At 46.0% G+C, this 19,303-nt stretch overlaps 1 protein-coding gene across 2 annotated transcripts in view; it reads right to left on the bottom strand.

Moving 5' to 3' along the window:
- LOC142572970 (uncharacterized) overlaps window positions 1–17,334 on the bottom strand; it is a 59,792-nt gene extending 42,458 nt beyond the window's left edge. Inside the window, exons 1-2 of one of the 2 annotated variants that reach the window (XM_075682450.1) lie at window positions 17,151–17,334; window positions 1,178–1,347 (exon numbers count right to left, since the gene is read on the bottom strand). In XM_075682450.1, the coding sequence (XP_075538565.1) occupies window positions 1,178–1,244 (67 nt within the window). In that variant the 5' untranslated portion in view covers window positions 1,245–1,347; window positions 17,151–17,334. The remainder of the gene's footprint in view (window positions 1–1,177; window positions 1,348–17,150) is intronic. The other variant, XM_075682451.1, reaches the window with a different exon arrangement.
- Window positions 17,335–19,303: the final 1,969 nt, after the last annotated feature.

Raw genomic sequence — 19,303 nt, 5'->3', positions numbered from 1 at the left:
CAGATTAATTTTTAGACCTACTCTTCTGCTTTGTCTCTCCAGGTCAGTGAGCATGCATTGCAGTTGGTCGCCTGAGTTACTACGCAATCGAATAATATTGATACCGGCTAATTAGGGTCTCCAATTATGTAACGGCAACAAGCCTTTGCAGTATTTGCATCACACTGCGTACATCCTTCACACAGTGAGCCGCTGTGTACGTAACTCGGCCGCTCAATCAATTATTATTTTTATGAACGAAAGATGAGCGACTGCAAATAATGCTCACGCAATATCGGACAAATCCCACTAGGGAGTTTCTGCAGTAACCCCTTTTTTTCAAGTGGAACCTGGTGGCGCATCATTCTGGAAAATTCTGTTTTGGCGGGCGCCGATTTTCGGACCAGACCAGTATTGTCCAGGCCACAAAAAACGTTGACATGACAAGGTTTCAGATTTAAGAGAGCAGTTTTAGTCGCATTAGCCCTTATTTCTAGAATTCCCGACAGGTGAACGTCGTGCCTTGCGCTGCTACCGCACATGGCTATAGGTTAGTCTTGCGAAGGTCTATATATATATATATGGTCTCTTTGGAGACCATATATATATATATATATATATATATATATATATATATATATATATATATATATATATATATATATGTATATATGTGTATGTATGTATATACGTGCAATCTACCTAATGGCGTCAGTTTTAGCCTGCTTGAAACGATACAACAGGTGTACGTGGTGACAGCTTACTCCGAAACTACGCAGAACGGCACGCAGAGTTGAACACTGTCAAATCGAAACTATAAGGTTTCATGTGACTTGTCGATGTATTCATTCACATAACCCAGCATTTATCCATGCTACCAGGTTCTGGGGCTAAACAAAGAAGGTGTAGGTTCCCTAGTGCTGTACATAAATAGAAAGTGACAATTTCTCGTGAAAAAGCTTTTCTCCAGAAATCCGAAACCTTGTTACTTTTCGCCGAATTCGCATTGCGGTAAAAAAAAGTTCGACCGCACACTTGAAAAAGATTGAATTCACATTACCGTCTTTTGTTGAGTTAGGACTCTGCCGCACGTGGTCTCACACTTAGGGCGTCAGACGCACGCAAACACATGCACCACCAAGCTGGAGGCCAATGGCGGAAGCACAAACATAGCGAGGACACGTGACGTCAGACTTACCGTTGGTCGAGGCGGCGAACAGCAACATCGCCAGCATCCATTGTGCGTAAAGGTTTCCGACGCCCATTGCGAGCCTGGTAGACGCCGACCGCACGGCAGCTCGGATACAGATACAATGGGATGTTTTTTAGCGGTGTCTGCAAAGCGCGCCGGGCAGCGGTTGAGCTTGCCTAGCACGGGAAGGCAAAAAAAAAAATGAGAATGTGCAGGCGCGGTAACGTGAACCGGAGAGAGCGACAAGATAAGCGAACAGGCTATGAGATAAGGCAGTAGTTTCTGGCAAAATCGGCCCGAATGTAGAGGAAGAGAGTGTGAGGTACGAGACAAGTGGAGTATCGGTAGATTTAGCTGTGGGAGACGGTGTTGCAGCTCTTGCGGTAAGCTGATTATTCCAGAAATCTGCCCCCCCGTGCGCTTGCTTCACGGGAAATGGCGCAGCTCTTCGAAGTTAAGCGCGGCGTAGAGGAATAAACATGAGAATAGATTAGTGAATGAAGTCGTTCACAGGCGAGGGCTGTGATGGACAACGGCTCTCCTTTCAGTAAACAAACGAATAAACAATTAGTTGGAAGCGTCCTGTTTACTTCCTCTTTCGTTTAGGTTGTTTTTTAGCATTTAGCTCCTGTTACGAAGCTTGCGTCGTTTCTATAAACGACCCGTTGATAAGAGGAAGCGTCAGTAAATACCCGTCCGTGGATAATAAAAAAGCAAAACAAAACAAAACAGGGTTATCAGATTAGATAGATACCGAGAGAAAAAAAGCCCGTTTTCGTGTAACGATTGGGGAGTTAGAAGGGTGTGGTAAGCAGTACAGCAAATTATGTGCGCATGAGCGCAAATGCCGCAGCCTGGGAGATGAGCACATATAGACGTCAAACACGGAGTTATTTAGGGCTTGGCTGACGGCTTACCGTGTGCTAGAGCGAACGGCATTATGCTTCCCGCTTGTCGCACGTTTAACATGAATCAAACTCAAGTAGCCCGTATTATTTTTCGAGGTGGTATGTTTAGGCACTCGATTGAACATTTTGATTCGTGACGTAGTCTAATATTGTTTCAGTTCCTTTTTAGACTAATTTCTTTCGTTTTTAGTCTTTGTACCTGATATTTATGTGAATTCTAGGGTATATATTATGTGAAAAGGGAAACACCTTGCGGGTGGTTCCCTTTTATTCACGTGTGATGTCTGTGTGTGCATACCTGTATCATTGCCTGAATCATTACTTCGGAAATTTTCCGTTTGCGTTCATTTTATATGGTTATTTAAAGTAGTAACTATAATGTATTCTGCGTATCATGCGTATATAAGTATGTAAAATGCGTTAGGTATTATATTATACTGTAGTATAATTAATTAGGATTTTACATCGCCCTCTGTGTAACGCCCTGAGAAGTATCGTTAAGATTTATTTATTATTTATTAGTTGCCTGCATCGCCCCATAGGGCATTACAGCGGGGAGGCTACAAACTTGAACGAATACATGAACAAATTATTTCAACGCGTGGAAAGAAGCATCATTTTCTGTGATGTATAAAATGCTCGATGGAAAACTGTTCCAATCTCGAACAGTTGTAACAAAAAAGGAATAACGGAAGACGCCATCCTTACAGGAAAATTCCCTGACCTTCAAAGAGTGGTCAAGTCGCTTAGATATATAGTATAATATAACTGAGGTAATGACCGAACGAATGAATCTAATAATTATTGAAATATTTAGTGAATTTGAAAACCATTTGCCCGACGTTAAGCGCCAACCTACGAGAGCGTGACACAGATGCACGTTCCATTCTGGTGTTCTCTACCCTTTCTTCTTTTATTTTGTGCTCTGTACTTTGCTCGCCGAGCCCTTTCCCTCCTACTCTCTCTCTCCTGTTCTTCGCTGCTTATCCTTTTTCCTGTGACCTTTTCCCTTCTTGAGCCGGGTGGCCTTGTGCCCTTCCACGTTGGGGGCATTTGCCAGCTAGCTCCATTTCCCTTACCCTAAGGTCGTTAGTATTTAACAATTAAACCTAATGACAACAGTAGCGAAACCAATTTCCCACGACATGAGATATCAGAAGAGATGCAAAGCCTGGATAAGTTTTCATTAAACTGATATTGCCATATAAGTTCTGACAATTATCAAATTTTTGTGTTGCTGGCGCTATCCAGTATTATTTATTTATTTAAGCTATTGACTTATGGTCTAACGGCAACAACTGCATGACGTGTAGTTTTGTTTCTCTTTTTGTAGTGGCTGCATGTTCAAGCACGTTTGCGACAAGTGCTTCATTGTCAATCAATCAATCAATCAATCAATCAATCAATCAATCAATCAATCAATCAATCAATCAATCAATCAATCAATCAATCAATCAATCAATCAATCAATCAATGAAAAACAAAGGCACATAATGGATGCAACGGCTGTCGTGTTTCACATAGGACAGCAGATTACGAGCCGGCGTGACGCAATCCGGACAACCGCAAGCATATGTTTGAGCCGACATGCATTGGGCAGAGACAAAACACCCGAGAAAGGCTCCCGTCCATGGCGTGGATTGTCCAAGGACGTGGCGGTCGCCTTATATAACGTCAATGATTATTAGGAGCGGCAGGCGCACGAGCGCTGGCTGATAAGGAAACGATCGTGCCTGAAAGTAGCTACATAAGTAGGGACCCCTGAAGCACATTCGAATTACATGTTATTTCCTTGCCTCTTTTTTCTTCGTACTTAACCCAAATTCTAATTTTATGCTCGGGTGAAAAGGCCGTCGACCGAATCATAGCAGGCCATAACATTCGGCATGGCCATGTTCTTACGCGAGAGAATATATGCAAGAGACACAAATAACCGCTACGCACACACTAGGGCAGCGATGTGTGAATGCGCGCAGGTGAAGATTAAAGCGCCTCTGCATTTGTGGCGCTTCAAAAATAAGTTATGCGGAACCCTTCGCAGAAACAGTCCAGGCAACTCCCAAGACTCTCTTACTGCTGAAGCCGTCGATACCGGACCCGACGGCCTCGATAATGACAGCATAATCATGGCCAAGCAGAGAAAAAGTGCATATACATGTCAGTGGAATTGCCCAAGTTACCGAAATAAAAAGGCGAATATCTAAAAACTAAAACAAGCCAGACGTAATAATTCCACAAGAAACGAATGATCTCGCGAGACTATCAGGGTACCAACCGTAAGAGGAAGTGTAGGAAAATGCCGTAGGAAAAAGCCGTAGGAGGAACCAAGGCCCTTAGCACCCTAGTCAGAGAGAGAGAGAGATAGGAAAGGGGAAAGGCAGGGAGGTTAACCAGAGAAAAAGATCCGGTTGGCTACCCTACACTGGGGAGATAGGGGAGGGGGAGGTAAAGTGGTAGCAAAGTAGAGATAAGGAAAGGAAGGAGCGTAGACACACAATCACAATCGGTCACTGGCACCGAATACTGTCATCGCACAGCACAGTGACACTTGCCGCACTATCAACATCTGTTCAGGCTACAGCCGCCTGTCCAATTCTGTCGCCCTCAAAAACCGCAACAGTGCCCTCGTCGCCCTCTGCTGCGACGGCTTGTGATGGCGGTATTTTAAAATAAGTTCCTCTGTGAGAGGTTTTTGGTCAAAGCGCGCTATCGCGGTTGCGAGTGATTGTCTCTGTAAATTATATCGAGGACAGTCACAAAGAAGGTGTTGAAAAGTCTCCTCGTTACCACAGTCCTCACACGTGTCGTCGTCGGCCCATCCAATTCGGTAAGCGAAAGACTTGGTGAAAGCCACCCCTAGCCATAGTCGACAAAGCAGGGTAGCTTCGCGACGGCAGAGTCCAGTTGGAATACAAAGGCGTAGAGGGTAGTCAAGATTGTGGAGTCGGTAGTCGTGAAAACTTCCAGCGTTCCACAAGGAGAACGTGATGTCGCGGCTGATCATTCGAAGTTTTCGAGCGGCATCTGTCCTTGGTAACGGTATCGGCTCCTCGTCGTCCCCTTGAAGAGCCGACCAAGCAGCGTTGTCAGTGTGTTCGTTCCCCTATGACTCCGCACCCTAGTCAGAAGAGACCATATGGTTATACAGCACGAGTCACAGACGCAGCCAACATACTAACTGAAATTATACCATCAAGGAAGACAAATAATAGTATATTTATTCTAAACGTATACAGTAGTCCAAAATTCAAGGGACACATATTCTTAACACTATTGAAACGCACGTTCAGCACAGCAGCTGAGCGGAATGTGATAATAGGTGGAGACTTTAACACCGCTCACACCACGTGGGGGACAAGTACGTCCACACCAAAGGCAAGATCTATGACGCGACTCCCAACAGCGAGGCCTAACCCTCGTCATATACCCAGCAACGCCCACAAGGCAAGGCAACAGCGTCTGTGACGATTCCACACCAGACCTCACTTTGCTAAGAATATACAATCAATAAGATGGCTAAATACACAGGAAGACCTCGGGAGTGACCACTCCATAATCGAAATCCAGCTCAATGGAGGCTCCGACAAACGCAGGGGTAATCAATTCAAATTAGTTGATTGGGTGAAATTAAGAAAAATAAGCGAAGATAGGAACATAGAAACCATCACAGACATTGATCAGTGAACAGCCAAATTAAAGGAAGACATCTCTAAATCAACGCAGGCGATCTCACAAGAGGCTCAGCTAGAAGCGATAGACAGCAGGCTCTCGTACATGTGCAAGGCCAAACAAGGTAAGCAGAAACGATGGAAAAGGCACAAACATAAGAGATTAACGAAGAAGATAGCATTACTGAACAAAGAAATAGAACAATATGCATAAGAGCAGACGACAATGGGAAAAACTATGTACGGAGAAGGATGAGCAACTGAGCACGAGCAAGACGCGGAGCTTGCTCAAATATCTCCCTAACCCAGAAAAAATAAAAACGGTTCACAGGAAAAACACATACACAAGATCCTATACGCGTAAAAAGAACAGAGCAAGAATTCTTGAAAGAAGTTAAAGTCAAATACATATCACAGGCATCGCCGTGTTTCATCCCGAGCGCGAGGGAGAACAGAACTCCGACCTCGATGAAGAGTTTAGCGAAGCAGAAATAACAGCATTCCTGCACAAACTCAACACCAAATTGGCACCTGGCCCAGACGCCCTTACAAACACGACACTCAGAAACCTGGACCATGCATCCATTGACAAACTAACACAATATATCAACGAGTGCTGGAAACAAGGAACGATATCACAGCAGTGGAGATGGCACAAGTCATCCTAATACCAAAACCTGGCAAACAACTACAACTCGGGAATCTAAGACCCATATCTTTAACTTCCTGCGTGGGCAAATTAATAGAGCATGCTTTCCTCGCGAGGCTCACCAACTACATAGAAGACAATGACTTACTCCCAAACATGATGATAGGATTCCGAAGAAACCTGTCTACACAAGACGCCATGCTACAGCTGAAGCGCCAAGTAATAGACGAACCAGGGGAATCGACTCGAGCCATCCTCGGGCAAGATCTCACGAAGGCGTTTGACAATGGGGCACGCCAAACCATACCGCACCAAATCAGCAGCCTTGGCTTGGGCGAGCTGACGTACAACTATATACGAAACTTCTTAATGGACAGAGAAGCAAAGATCACGGTAAGAGATTTCACGTTCGAGAAAGTACCTATTGAGAGTGCAGGCACGCCACAGGGATCGTTATATCGCCTATGCTCTTTAGGCTGGCTCTGAGTGGTCTTCCTAGCAAATTACACAGAATCGAAGGACTTAACCACACAATCTATGCAGACGACATCACGCTATGGATAAACGATGGCAGTGATGGATCGATTTAACAGAGACTACAAGACACAGTTGAAACAGTCCAGAAATACCTAGAAGGCACCGGTCTAACATGCTCGGCCGAAAAATCTGAGATGTTGGTGCCCAGTCTAACGCCAAAGGGGAGACTCCCCACCCCCCCTCCAAGAACCACAACACACAAACATACACAGACATATAACTCAAGACCCAAGATGGGCAACCCATACGCAAAGTGGAGAAGATAACGGTGTTGGGACTGATCATAGAAGCCAAGGGTACCAATGGAGAAACCATTCGCAATATCCAAGCCAAAGTTTCTCAGATGAGGCGCTTGATCAAGAGAATCACCAACAGGCACGAGGGCATGAAAGAAGCAAGTGTCATGAGAATCATCCAGGCGTTCGTCATAAGTCAGATCACGTATGTGAAGGCATACTGCACATGGTACGCCGCAGAAAAGAAGAAGCTAGGTGGCCTGATTAGGAAGGTATATAAACAAGCGATTAGACTCATGCCAAGCCTGAGCACGGAGAAACTCCTAGAGCTGGGATTGCACAACACGCTAGAGGAGCTAATAGAAGCGCAACGCATAGCACAATATTAATGCCTTTCCAAGACCACGGCGGGCTGACACATCCTAGATAAATTAGGACCCGCTACCACAAACAACATGGTGACAAACGAGACATACCCAAGGAAATAAGGGTCTAACTCACGGTACCCTACGACGCAAGAATATACATCCTGTACACTCCGAGGGCAGGAGAAAAAGCAGGGCAAATAACATGGCGAAGAAACAAGGACGCGGTCTTTGCGGACGCTGCAGGTTACAAACACTAACGCAGTTTATCGTAGCAGTACTTAACCACAACAGACAATGCTGCAGAAGCTTGACTATGAACACGACACGCATCGAAACGGCGGAGGAAGCGACTATAGCGTGAACCATAGCACAAACCCATGCATACTATATAATTAGCGATTCCCAGACGGCAGTACGCAACTTCACGAACGGCCGGATCTCAACTGAGGCGCTAAACATACTCAGAAAAAGCAAAACAACAAGGGAAGACAGATGCGTCCAAATCCTATGGATACCAGCCCACACCCCCTACTCAACGCAGAAGACAACCCGAACGTAGTGGCACACAATGTAGCTTGAGGGCTCACTTTCCAAGCTGCGACGAACGTAGAGCCCTCGACAGGGCCTTCCGAAGTATGGGAATGGGAAGACAGAATGACCAGGTTCAGCGACATCACCAGCCATTACAAGATGCAAACGCATTTCGATGTGGGCGAAATGCGAAAACACCCGTGTACTTAGATTTAGGTGCATGATAAAAGAACCCCAGGTAGTCAAATTTCCGGAGTCCTCCACTACAGCGTGCCTCACAATCAGAAAGTGGGTTTGGCACGTAAAACTCCACAATTTTCTTTAAGATGCAAAGATGCACTTATAATAATAATAATATTTGGGGTTTTACGTGCCAAAACCACTTTCTGATTATGAGGCACGCCGTAGTGGAGGACTCCGGAAATTTTGACCACCTGGTGTTCTTTAACGTGCACCTAAATCTAAGCACACGGGTGTTTTCGCATTTCGCCCCCATCGAAATGCGGCCGCCGTGGCCGGGATTCGATCCCGCGACCTCGTGCTCAGCAGCCCAACACCATAGCCACTGAGCAACCACGGCGGGTAAGATGCACTTATCGACCCCCTCATCCAGAACTCAGTAGATCGAAAGTTGTCCAGTGGCGACAACTACAAACTAAATCATACAAGAGTCCGTTACTAATGCACGCTATTTATCCAGACATATACACAACAGATAGATGAAAAGTGCGTGGCTCCAAAGCCACGCTAAAGAAACATGTTACAGAAATGCGAGGGACTAATACACGCCAGTGAGAGCGAGACCTCCTTCGACAGCCTCCGCACGCGATGGCAGGCCGCGCTGCTGAGCTCGAACCTGGAAGACCAAGACTGGGCACTCCAACGTGCCCAGGAAGTCGCCGGGAGGCAAGAACTCTTGGCCTCAGCGGGTGCCCCAGTCCACTAACTCGCCAGATGCGAATTGTTCTGATTTGAAATAAAGTTTTATCAATCACCTATCGCAGATGGCTATATAGGTGCAATAGAAAAACGTTGTCTCGCTACTGAAATGGGCGACACGCTGGCGCTCGCATTCACGCTTGTGGTCTTGTCGGCATTCCTGAGCTGCATCGGTTCGTGCGGCATAGCTGCGACTTACTGCGCCAACACGGCATTGTTTTCACTCGTGTCTTATCCCGGCCATCTGCGTTGAGTCATTATCCTTGGAGGTGTCCTATATACTGCAAAGGCTGCCTCGTTCTGCGCACGCAACGTACGTATCACGCTCACAGACGATGACGGCATCCCGTTCGGGCGGCGACAAATAGTCACCGCGCCTGCTTGTACTGCAGCTTAGCAGCTTGCCTATCTCTACTTCATATGAACACGCTTTATATCTCCACATTGTAAAGTTATGCTTGTAGCGATGCCCGTTCTATCAATATCTTCCTGCATTTGCTCCTCCAGTAGTCTGAAGGCTCGCTCGCACTGTACCGACGCCGACGATCTGCCGACGGTCGGCGGAGAACTCGGCGTCGGTAGAGTGTGACAGGCGCCGACATGAAAGGAAAAAAAAACGCTGTCACCGACAGTCGGAAAACCGAAATCGGTGTCGCGTTGCTCTAGTGTGAATTAGCCTCAAAACGACTTTTGTTCATCTTGACCACGGACCAGTTCATGCTTTCCCAAATTTTGAATACCAGCGCTTTTGGAAAATGGACGTTCCATATGGTCCTAGTAGGTGAATATCCTCGCTTTCCTTTACAATATGGTGAGTCACCTCCGTACTTTTGGTGCACAATACACATGCAGCCAACTCAGGCATTAAATAGCAAAGTACGGCCCTTTGTATTACCACAGGAATCCCCCCTCTAATTTCTTGCTTGTTATTTTTAAATATGCACGCACTTTTTAATGCGACGGGCGTTCTTTGCCTACTTCAGCTGTTTTCAGCCTGCCTACCTGCCTGCCAGCCTGCCTGCCTGCCTGCCTGCCTGCCTGTCTGTCTGTCTGTCTGTCTGTCTGTCTGTCTGTCTGTCTGTCTGTCTGTCTGTCTGTCTGTCTGTCTGCCTGTCTGCCTGCCTGCCTGCCTGTCTGTCTGTCTGTCTGTCTGTCTGTCTGTCTGTCTGTCTGTCTGTCTGTCCGTCCGTCCGTCCGTCCGTCCGTCCGTCCGTCCGTCCATCCATCCATCCATCCATCCATCCATCCATCCATCCATCCATCCTCTTACACCTACCCAGTGGCCCAAATTGTCTAGCAGCTTTGGGCACTAGGTATGCCCTCGTGGGCGTTCCGTCGTCGCCATTCTTACTTCGTGGTCCGACACTCGTCATGCCGCAGTCGTCACGCATTCTGTGCCGACCCAGTGGCCCAAGTTGCTTGGGTAACTAGGTATCAGCTCATTGTCGAAATGCAGTCATGGTCGTAGCAGCTTCGTCATCCAGGCTTTATCATTCAATTCTCGTCGTACCGTCGTCGTCATGCTATTGTCGTAATGTAGTCGTCATGCACTCGTCATCACAGTGCCGCGATGAAGCCGTCGTGGTCGTTCACTGCTGTCGCTCCAGCTTCGTCATCACACTCTTGTCATGCCGTCATCGTCATGCCATCGTGGCGATACAGGCTTCCTGACATAGTTGACATGACGTCGGTGTCGTCAGGCAGCGTCGTCATCCCGTTCCTCATATCGTTGTCATGCCATCATTGTCATTGAGCCGTCGCCATACAGTAGTAGTCATGCATTCGTTGTCATACAGTCGTAGTGATGCCGTTGTGGTGGTTGCATTCTTATTTTAACTTCGTCATCTGACTCTGGTCAAGCCATCGTGGTCCTCCCAGTTTCGTTATATGGTCGTCCCCTGTCGTTATGCCTTTGTCGTTCCATTGACGTCAATCCTTCTTTGTCATTCAGTGGTGATTATTCCGTAATGATTATGCCGTCGCCATCATTACACCATCGACAGATGTTCGCTTTCATGCATTCAGTGTCATGCCATCGCCGTCATATTTGTATCACAGACTTCGTGAAACAGTCGTCATCCCGTCACTGTCGTCATACACTCGTCGTCGTCCCATTCCTCATACCATTGTCATGAAATCACTGTTATTGAGTCGTCGTCAAAGAGTAGTCTTGATGCCAACACGTCGCGGTGGTTGCATTGTCGTCAGTATAACTTCATCGTCGGACTTTCTTCATGCCGTCATCCACAGGCCGTCGTCACGGAGTCTTCGTTATGCCCGTTATGCCGTCGTTGTCATGCCGCCTTCGTTGTTCCATCAACGTCAATCTTCCTTTGTCAATCGTGATTATGCCGCCATCATTATGTCATCGTCGTCCTTGTCGTCGTTATTCAATCGTAATATTACCCCAATTGCCATGCTATCGTCGTCACTGTGTCGCCGCGAAACAGTCGCTATCGCAAATCCGTTGTCATGCCGTCGTCGTCATTCCATCGTGGTCTTGCCATCATCGTTATTCCAGTATCGTCACCCGGTTGTCATCGCACCGTAGTCGTCACGCCCATCGTTGTCCTACACTCGCCGTCATTCCACTGTCGTGCTTTCGTCATTATGCCATTGTCCACCTTTAAAAATTATAATTTCATCGTCGTCAGGCCGTCTTCGTCATTTCGCCTCTTTCATTCCATGGGCATCGTTCCTTCTTCGTCATTCCATCTTGGTCACAGTGTCAGGGCTTCGCAGTCGTCATCATGTTGCAACGATCATAACTACGAGGTCGATACTAGAAACGCTAGAGGAGAGATGCTGGTAGAATTCGCAGAAAGGAATAAGCTGAGAATAAGGAACACCTTTTTCTGGAAACGAAGCAAGAGAAAGTGGACCAGGAAAAGCCCCAATGGTGAAACAAGAAATGAAATTGATTTTATGCTTTCTGCCGATCCCAGCATAGTGCAGGATGCAAAAGTGATAGGCAGGGTAAAATGCAGTGATCATAGGTTAGTGATGGCTAGGAATCACCTCAAAGCAGGCAGATTTAGGCTGGTACTTGCAAACAAATATGCAGCCTTAGAACAGAGAGATGATGATGATGACATAGAGGTAATGAATGAAACCGTAACGAGGCAGCAGTTGAAGTGAGAGGCAAGGCACCAAGGCAACCAGTAGGCAAGCTCTCCCAAGTAACAAAGGACCTAATAAAGAAACCACAAACACTGAAAGTGTCCAACTCAAGAGATACGACAGAATTTGGGGAACTGTCAAAGCTGATCAACAAAGCGAAAATAAGTGATATTAGAAATTACAACGTAAGAAAGAGTGAAGAAGCCGTAAAAAGATGGACGCAGCCTGAAATCAGTGAGAAAGAAACTTGGCATATGTCAAACCGAGATGTATGCACTGACAGATCACCAGGATAATATCATCAGCAATCTCGAAGGTATAATAAAAGAAGCGGAAGAATTCTGTACTGACCTGTGCGGACAATATAGAACAGTGTACAGAAACTCCTCCTATACCTAGAGATGAGGTCAGAAGGGCCTTGCAAGGCATGAAACGGGGAATGCGGCAGGACAGAATGGACTGACAGTCGATTTAATCAAAGGTGGAGGAGTCATAATGCTAGGCAAACGGGCGGCTCTCTATACGAAGTGTCTATCGACTGCAAGGATCCCATAAAACCGGAAGAATGCAAACATTATACTAATCCACAAAAAGGGTGACGTTAAATAACTGAAAAATTATAGGCCCATTAGCTTACTCCCAGTATTATATAAAATATTTACCAAAATAATCTCCAATTGAATAAGTGCAACATTGGACATTAGTCAGCCAAGGGAACAGGCTTGCTTCAGGAAGGGATACTCTACAATGGATCACATCCATGTCATTAATCAGGATACCGAGAAATCCGCAGAGTACAATAAGCCTCTCTATATGGCTTTTATAGATTACGAAAAAGCTTTTGATTCAGTAGAGACACCAGCAGTCATAGAGGCATTGCGTAGTCACGGAGTACAGACCGCTCACGTAAATACCCTGGAAAATACCTACAGAGATTCCACAGCCCCCTTAATTCTACGCAAGTAGGAAGGAAAAAGTGGAGAAGGAAAGGCAGGAAGGTTAACCAGTTTAGCTTAACCGGTTTGCTACCGTACACATGGGAGCGCGATGGGGGATGAAAGATGGGGAGAAGAGATAGAGATAGCACATAACACGGCACACACATCGTTAGTTACAGTCTATCACTCTTGCGCGGTACGTGACATCACTGTAACAGCCGCTTGTCCAAGCCCGTATCCTTCATAAACCGAAGTAGTCCCTTCGTCGCCTTCAGCTGCGATGTCTTCTGTCGGCGATATGTGAAAATAGTTGTAACTGACAATGGTCTGTTGTCAAGGTGTGCTAGAATGGACGCCAGGAACTGTCGCTGAACATTATATTCAGGACAGGCGCACAGAATGTGTTCCAGCGTCTCCTCGCAAAGACAGGCATTGCAGAGAGCGTTGTCGACCATTGCAATGCGAAATGAGTAAGATTTCGTGAAGGCCACCTCTAGCCATAAGCGATAAAGCCGTGTGACCTCACTTCGGCGGAGTCCAGTTGGCATACAGAGATGCATCAAAGAGGGCGGCCGTATTGACGATTGCTACAGTTGGTCTGGCTGCTTGGTGTGCACCATAGAGAGAGCGCGATCTCCCGTGCAAGCACTCGAAGTATGCTGGCTGCGTCGGACCGTGAAAGTGGTATGGCCTCGTTACATAAGTAGGAAGATACCTATAAAGGAAGGGGTCTGACAAGAAGACACAATCTCTCCGATGCTGGTCACTGCGTGCTTGGAAGAAGTATTCAAACTATTAAACTGGGAAGGTTTAGGGGTAAGGTTCAATGGCGAGTACCACAGCAACCTTTCGTTTGCCGATGACATTGTTCTATTCAGCAACACTGGGGACGAATTACAAGATACGATTGAGGACCTTAGCAGGGAGAGTGTAAGAGTGGGGTTGAAGATTAATATGCAGAATAGAAAGATAATTATAAATAACCGGGCAAGGGAACAAGAGTTCAAGATCGCAAGTCAGCCTCTAGAGTCTGTGAAGGAGTACGTTTACATAGGTCAACTAATCATAGGGAACCCTGACTATGAGAAGGAAATTCACAGAAGAATAAAAATAGGTTGGATCGCATACGGCAGACATCGTGAGCTCCTGACTGGAAGTTTACCGTTATCATTGAAAAGGAAAGTATATACAGTCAGTGCATTTTACTGGTGCGGCAGAGACTTGCGGCATATGCGGCATATGCGGCAGAGACTTGGAGACTGACGAAGAAGGTTGAGAACAAATTAAGGACTGCGCAAAGAGTGATGGAGCGAAGAATGCTAGGCATAATTTTAAGAGACAGGAAGATAGTTGTTTGGATCAGAGAGGAAACGGGTAAAGACTATGTTCTAATAGACATCAAGAGAAAAAAATGGCGCTGGGCAGGTAATGTAATGCGCAGATTAGATAACCGTCGGACCATTAGGGTGACAGGATGGGTACCAAGAGAAGGGAAGCGCAGTAGAGGACGGTATAAGACTTGGTGGTGCGACGAAATTAGGAAAATTGCTAGTGCTAGTTGGAATCGGTTGGCGCAGGAGAGGGGTAATTGGAGATCACAGGGAGAGGCCTTCGTCCTGCAGTGGACATAAATAGGATGATAATGATGATGATGATGATTTAAAATGCGGTGTGTCGCTTCATTCCTCGAATGGTAATCGTTTTACTATCGACATTCAGTGTGAGATGAGTTGTGCGTAAGTTTTTGTTTTCATTTATTTCTTGCAACCTATTTACCGTCCCCGTATCTATAATTTTGTTTTTGATAGCTCCGGATTGTTTATTTTATTTATAATTAATATGTACAGTTTTTCAGAGGTGCGGGGGGTCATAATTCCATTAGGTGTGTAGTCACAATTAACCATTATTTCCTTTTTACAGATAAAGTGCGTGTACGGAACGAGTAAGTTCCCGAAGCTTACAACAAAATAAGGTAGATGAGATGAACTTGTACTTCTCGGATTGAGTTTCCGCCTGCTTTAATCGCTTATCTAAAAAAGATTGGCTACGTTGGCCGTGAGTTACGAATGAATGATAGTTCAGGTTATCAGGAGTTGCAGGAAAACGAAATGGCGACCTTGCGCCCTTAAAAATTACGTTCTCGCTAAGCGAAGTACTCCGCTGGTATTCAGTCTGAGGTGGTAGAATAAGCCAACAGAGAGCCCAACCTGCACTCTGCGAGGATATCATGAGAAGCTAACAAACAAGGACACCAATGGCAACATAGGGGAAATTACTCGTACTTACTAATTGAAATGGAGGAATTATATACTAATGGCAATGACAGTGGACGAAAAAGCAACTTCCCGCAGTTGGGGAACGATCCCACGTCTTCGCATTACGCGTGCGATGCTCTACCAATTGAAGTACCGCGGCGCCATTTTGCCATCCACTTTTTTGGGCATTTATGTTTTATTATTAGAACTAATCTTAGGAGTGTTAGCCAGCCCCACCACTCACAAATCTTGGCGGCGGACGAAAACCCTTTCTGCCACAGGTGTCAGGAGTACGTGATTTGAGACAAAATTGTCAATCGGCAGGGCAACACAAGTGTCAATATGCAATACGTCAGTAATAAGCCGAACGCAGGAGTGCTTGTTAAATTATTTACTGCTTATATTGCAGTGAGACAACGTTATATTTTCATTGAGCAGCGTTGTAAGTAGGTGTTTTCTGCGAATTATGAGCTATTCCAAACAACGAAGAGCGGCGTGATGGTGTATTCGAGAATGCGTAATCAAAAATCTTCATCATCTCCTTGATGAGAATCACCAGTTGTAATAGGCGAAAGGAAATGTTGGTTTTTAAAACGCGTACGAGACAGCGGCGCAGGTAAGTGATTGCAGTTCTTATGATAAAGTAAGGCGAAAAGGCGTGCTAAATAAACCAGCAATGAAATAAATGTGGGTCGTTTATTTTTATCTACAGGTATGCGCAGAACCATGGAAATGAAACAAACGAGTTCTCTCAACCCACATTATGGGTGCCATAAGGAAAGATGTTCCAAACTGTTTCTATTCAATTTCTGCAATCAGACCTTCGCGAGGAGTAAAACATTTTTCGTGCCCCCCTCAATTCGCCCGGTAGCTATGCGCCGTCATGCCAAAGGCGGAAACTCCTTATCTGATATGCCACATACACACTGAGTTTAAATGGTTAGGCCGAACAAATACAATATAAATATTTCCGATTCTGCACCTTCTTTTGCCATTAACCCTGCGCTATCGGTCAGGAGTTTCCTGCACCCACTTCGCCTGTCTGTCACGCAAGGTCACGTATATTGCGAAAACTCCCCACGTAAAAGTGACGTGCACGTATTAAAGGTACATTACTATGCGGAACAAAACTGATGTTTCTTTTTTTTTTTGGTATAGCTGGAGGCTGCCTCGTTTCGAAAGGAACAGTAGATGCCCGTCTGCCGATCCTTCCGACAATGGCTACTCAGAGCTGCCGGGCTCCACGAATTTATTTGCGTGCATTAAACATCCTTGCGCTGCTTTATAACGTTGTCAAACACTTTCGGCACGTTCACGACGTTACTCTAGCAACTCTTTTTCGATGAGGATCTGTTTTAGCGTCATTTTTAACCTTCGGTGGCACGCTGCTGCGATTTTCAACCCCCCCCCACAGCGAGCTAAGCAAGGGTAAACGGGCCAATCTCAAACACCGGCAACACATTCCTCATCCGGTTATCTACTTTCGCTGCTCTAGCTTGACCCTACCAAAACTATCACCAATGCTGCGTACTCCTCACCTTTTAATAGCCAATAAGATGACAAAAAAAAGCTGTCAATATAGGTAGTGTTATTCGTTTTAAAATCAAATAAAAGTGACCTCCTACAAACGAGAAGAGCTTATGATTCGGTGGTTCAAGCAACGCTGCGGGGGAACGCCCGATGCTTTCGTCATGGTGACGCAAGTTTGACGTCATGAGCTTTGAGTAAAAAGAGATTGGCATGGTGTTCTACGTTATAAAGGCCCTCTTAGATAGTTCCGTATTCGTCTATGTCCGGGTACGGCTAAACAATGCACGAAGGTGGTCTTACCCGTTGCGTACCGTAGCACTGCGACGATGTTCACGTTTCCGTTGATCCTTTTCTTGATAAAAGACTATGCGACACGATGCTGCTCGCGTTGTCGGCTTGACGACCGGCGGGCTCCAGAGAGCGTGCACCTGAAAGCGCTGCATCGGGGCTGCGGGCGTGTGCAACGCGCAACATGCTCAGTGACTCACGCTTTCGAAACGGCATGGTGAAGCCGATATACAGCTCTCGCCTACCGGAATCTGCGAGGTGCGTCACACTCTGGATACGCTAATCAGAAACGGGAAAGGTTTGAAGCGTCGTCGCAGCCGACTTCCGGCCTTGCCATTGTCTTTTTTTTTCCCCCGCCGCCTTTGCCCTTTCCTACGCAGCGCCATTTGTGGCCAAGGTGCCGCGTGCCACACCGTGTTTGAGACACCCTTATCAGGAGCTCTGCTTGTGCAGGTAGGCAAACAAGAGAACAAGGTTCAAGTTTAGGAATAGCGTGAAATCTCGTACATCTCTTATTTTAGCGTTATTCTTAGGCGCGAAATGTGAACCAACTGGCCCAGGAGCACGTGTTAGCAAGAAAGCAGGAGTTACACGCTTTAAGCGGGAACCATAATAACAGTCACCAACCTGCTCTTGGGGAAGTCCCATGTTTAAAAGGCAACAGCAACAAAAACAATAAATCTTTGTTCCTGCATTAAAAATCTTTGCAACAAACAATCTTTGTTCCTGCCTCACATTTCATCTTCAATTTTACAAAATTCTAGAAAGTGGTCAAAACTATTTTCTCGTGTCGCATCAGACATCTAGACCGGTCTGGTCTCCGGAGCTGCTGGTTTACTGTCGTAACTTTTTTCCGTGGTACTATTTCAATTTGGGCTAGATCTGGTTAATGTCATGACTACATCCTACTTGAACACAGGAGAAACCGCACCTCTTTTTGTTGTAGGTGCAAAGCTGTTGCTTGGCGATGGTATTCAACCCACGTATTGCAGACAGCAATGTCGAGAAAATTTGTGAGCATACTAATGGTCCATATGCTAGATTTGACCGTCGTCCAAGCACATGAAATATACCTGTCGATGAGGTCCACTCCCGTCATCAATTGGTTATATTCCCATACATTTCTCAGGTGCGGTACAACTTTTTCTTTCGTTTCATCCTTTGACCAGCACTTGCATAAAGACATAGGGTCTATTCCGACAGCAATGGAAAATGAATTTACGCCTTTCTTTTTTTTTTCATTTGACGAGATACACATTTCTGCTCTCGCACACGAGGGAGGTTGATTTTTCACGGCTTACTTTGCTGTCACTGGGAAGGTTTACAGCAGCGCCCTCAGTGTGGCTTGGGTTTACTCTTCCAGGCATAAGCTTTTGCTCTTGAAGTAAGCAATCCAAAATCTTCGATGGGGTAAAATGTCGATTCGTGAAAATATTGGACTGCTGCGCATTTGTCTCCGCGATCTGTATTAACACTGCTCCGCCTAGGCCACTGGCTTTCATGTCATCAGAGAGGACTGCACTTTTCCCAGTGTATAAAAAAAAATAGCCACTGAAACATATGGGGTGGTTGAACCAAAATCCGTGACGTGCTGAGAAACACGGAAAAAGACATCAAATCTCACACCCACAACTTACGTCCATAAACGGGGCACCGAGTGCTCTATGTTCAGGACTTCTGTCCACAAAAGTCGACGCACTTTGAACGCCTCTGATAAATAAGAATTTTAGCTTTCAGTGCATTACAACTTTGATAAATTATTCACAAAGCACAGTGCCATAAATTTTACCCGCTGTATTCCAGACACCAGAAATATTAATTGCGGAAACTGGAAAAGCTTACGCGTTCATCACCGCCAATGTTTTATATCAGCCGCTGGAGGAGCCTTGGGCTGTCCTCTTTTGGAGCATGAGCAAACCACACTCTGTGCAACAGAAGACGCCAGTTTGAATGACACTGAACGGTTTGCAGATCTATTGATACTGAAAGGTGACTTGTACCAGTACGGACTCTTAGCATAGCAGGGCGGAGTAAGGGAGCACGCGTTTCTGAGTAACGGAGGGAGACGGGAAAGCTGCCTCCTTTCTGCCGCGCTGTTGGCCACGCTCATTCAAACGACCATCTACTGTCTGAAGGGGCGAACTTGGAGGCTGGAAGGAAGCGAT

The sequence above is a fragment of the Dermacentor variabilis genome, chromosome 2 (genome assembly GCF_050947875.1).
Source record: "Dermacentor variabilis isolate Ectoservices chromosome 2, ASM5094787v1, whole genome shotgun sequence".
Taxonomy (NCBI): Eukaryota; Metazoa; Arthropoda; class Arachnida; order Ixodida; family Ixodidae; genus Dermacentor; species Dermacentor variabilis.
This window is presented reverse-complemented; position numbering and strand designations above follow the sequence as displayed.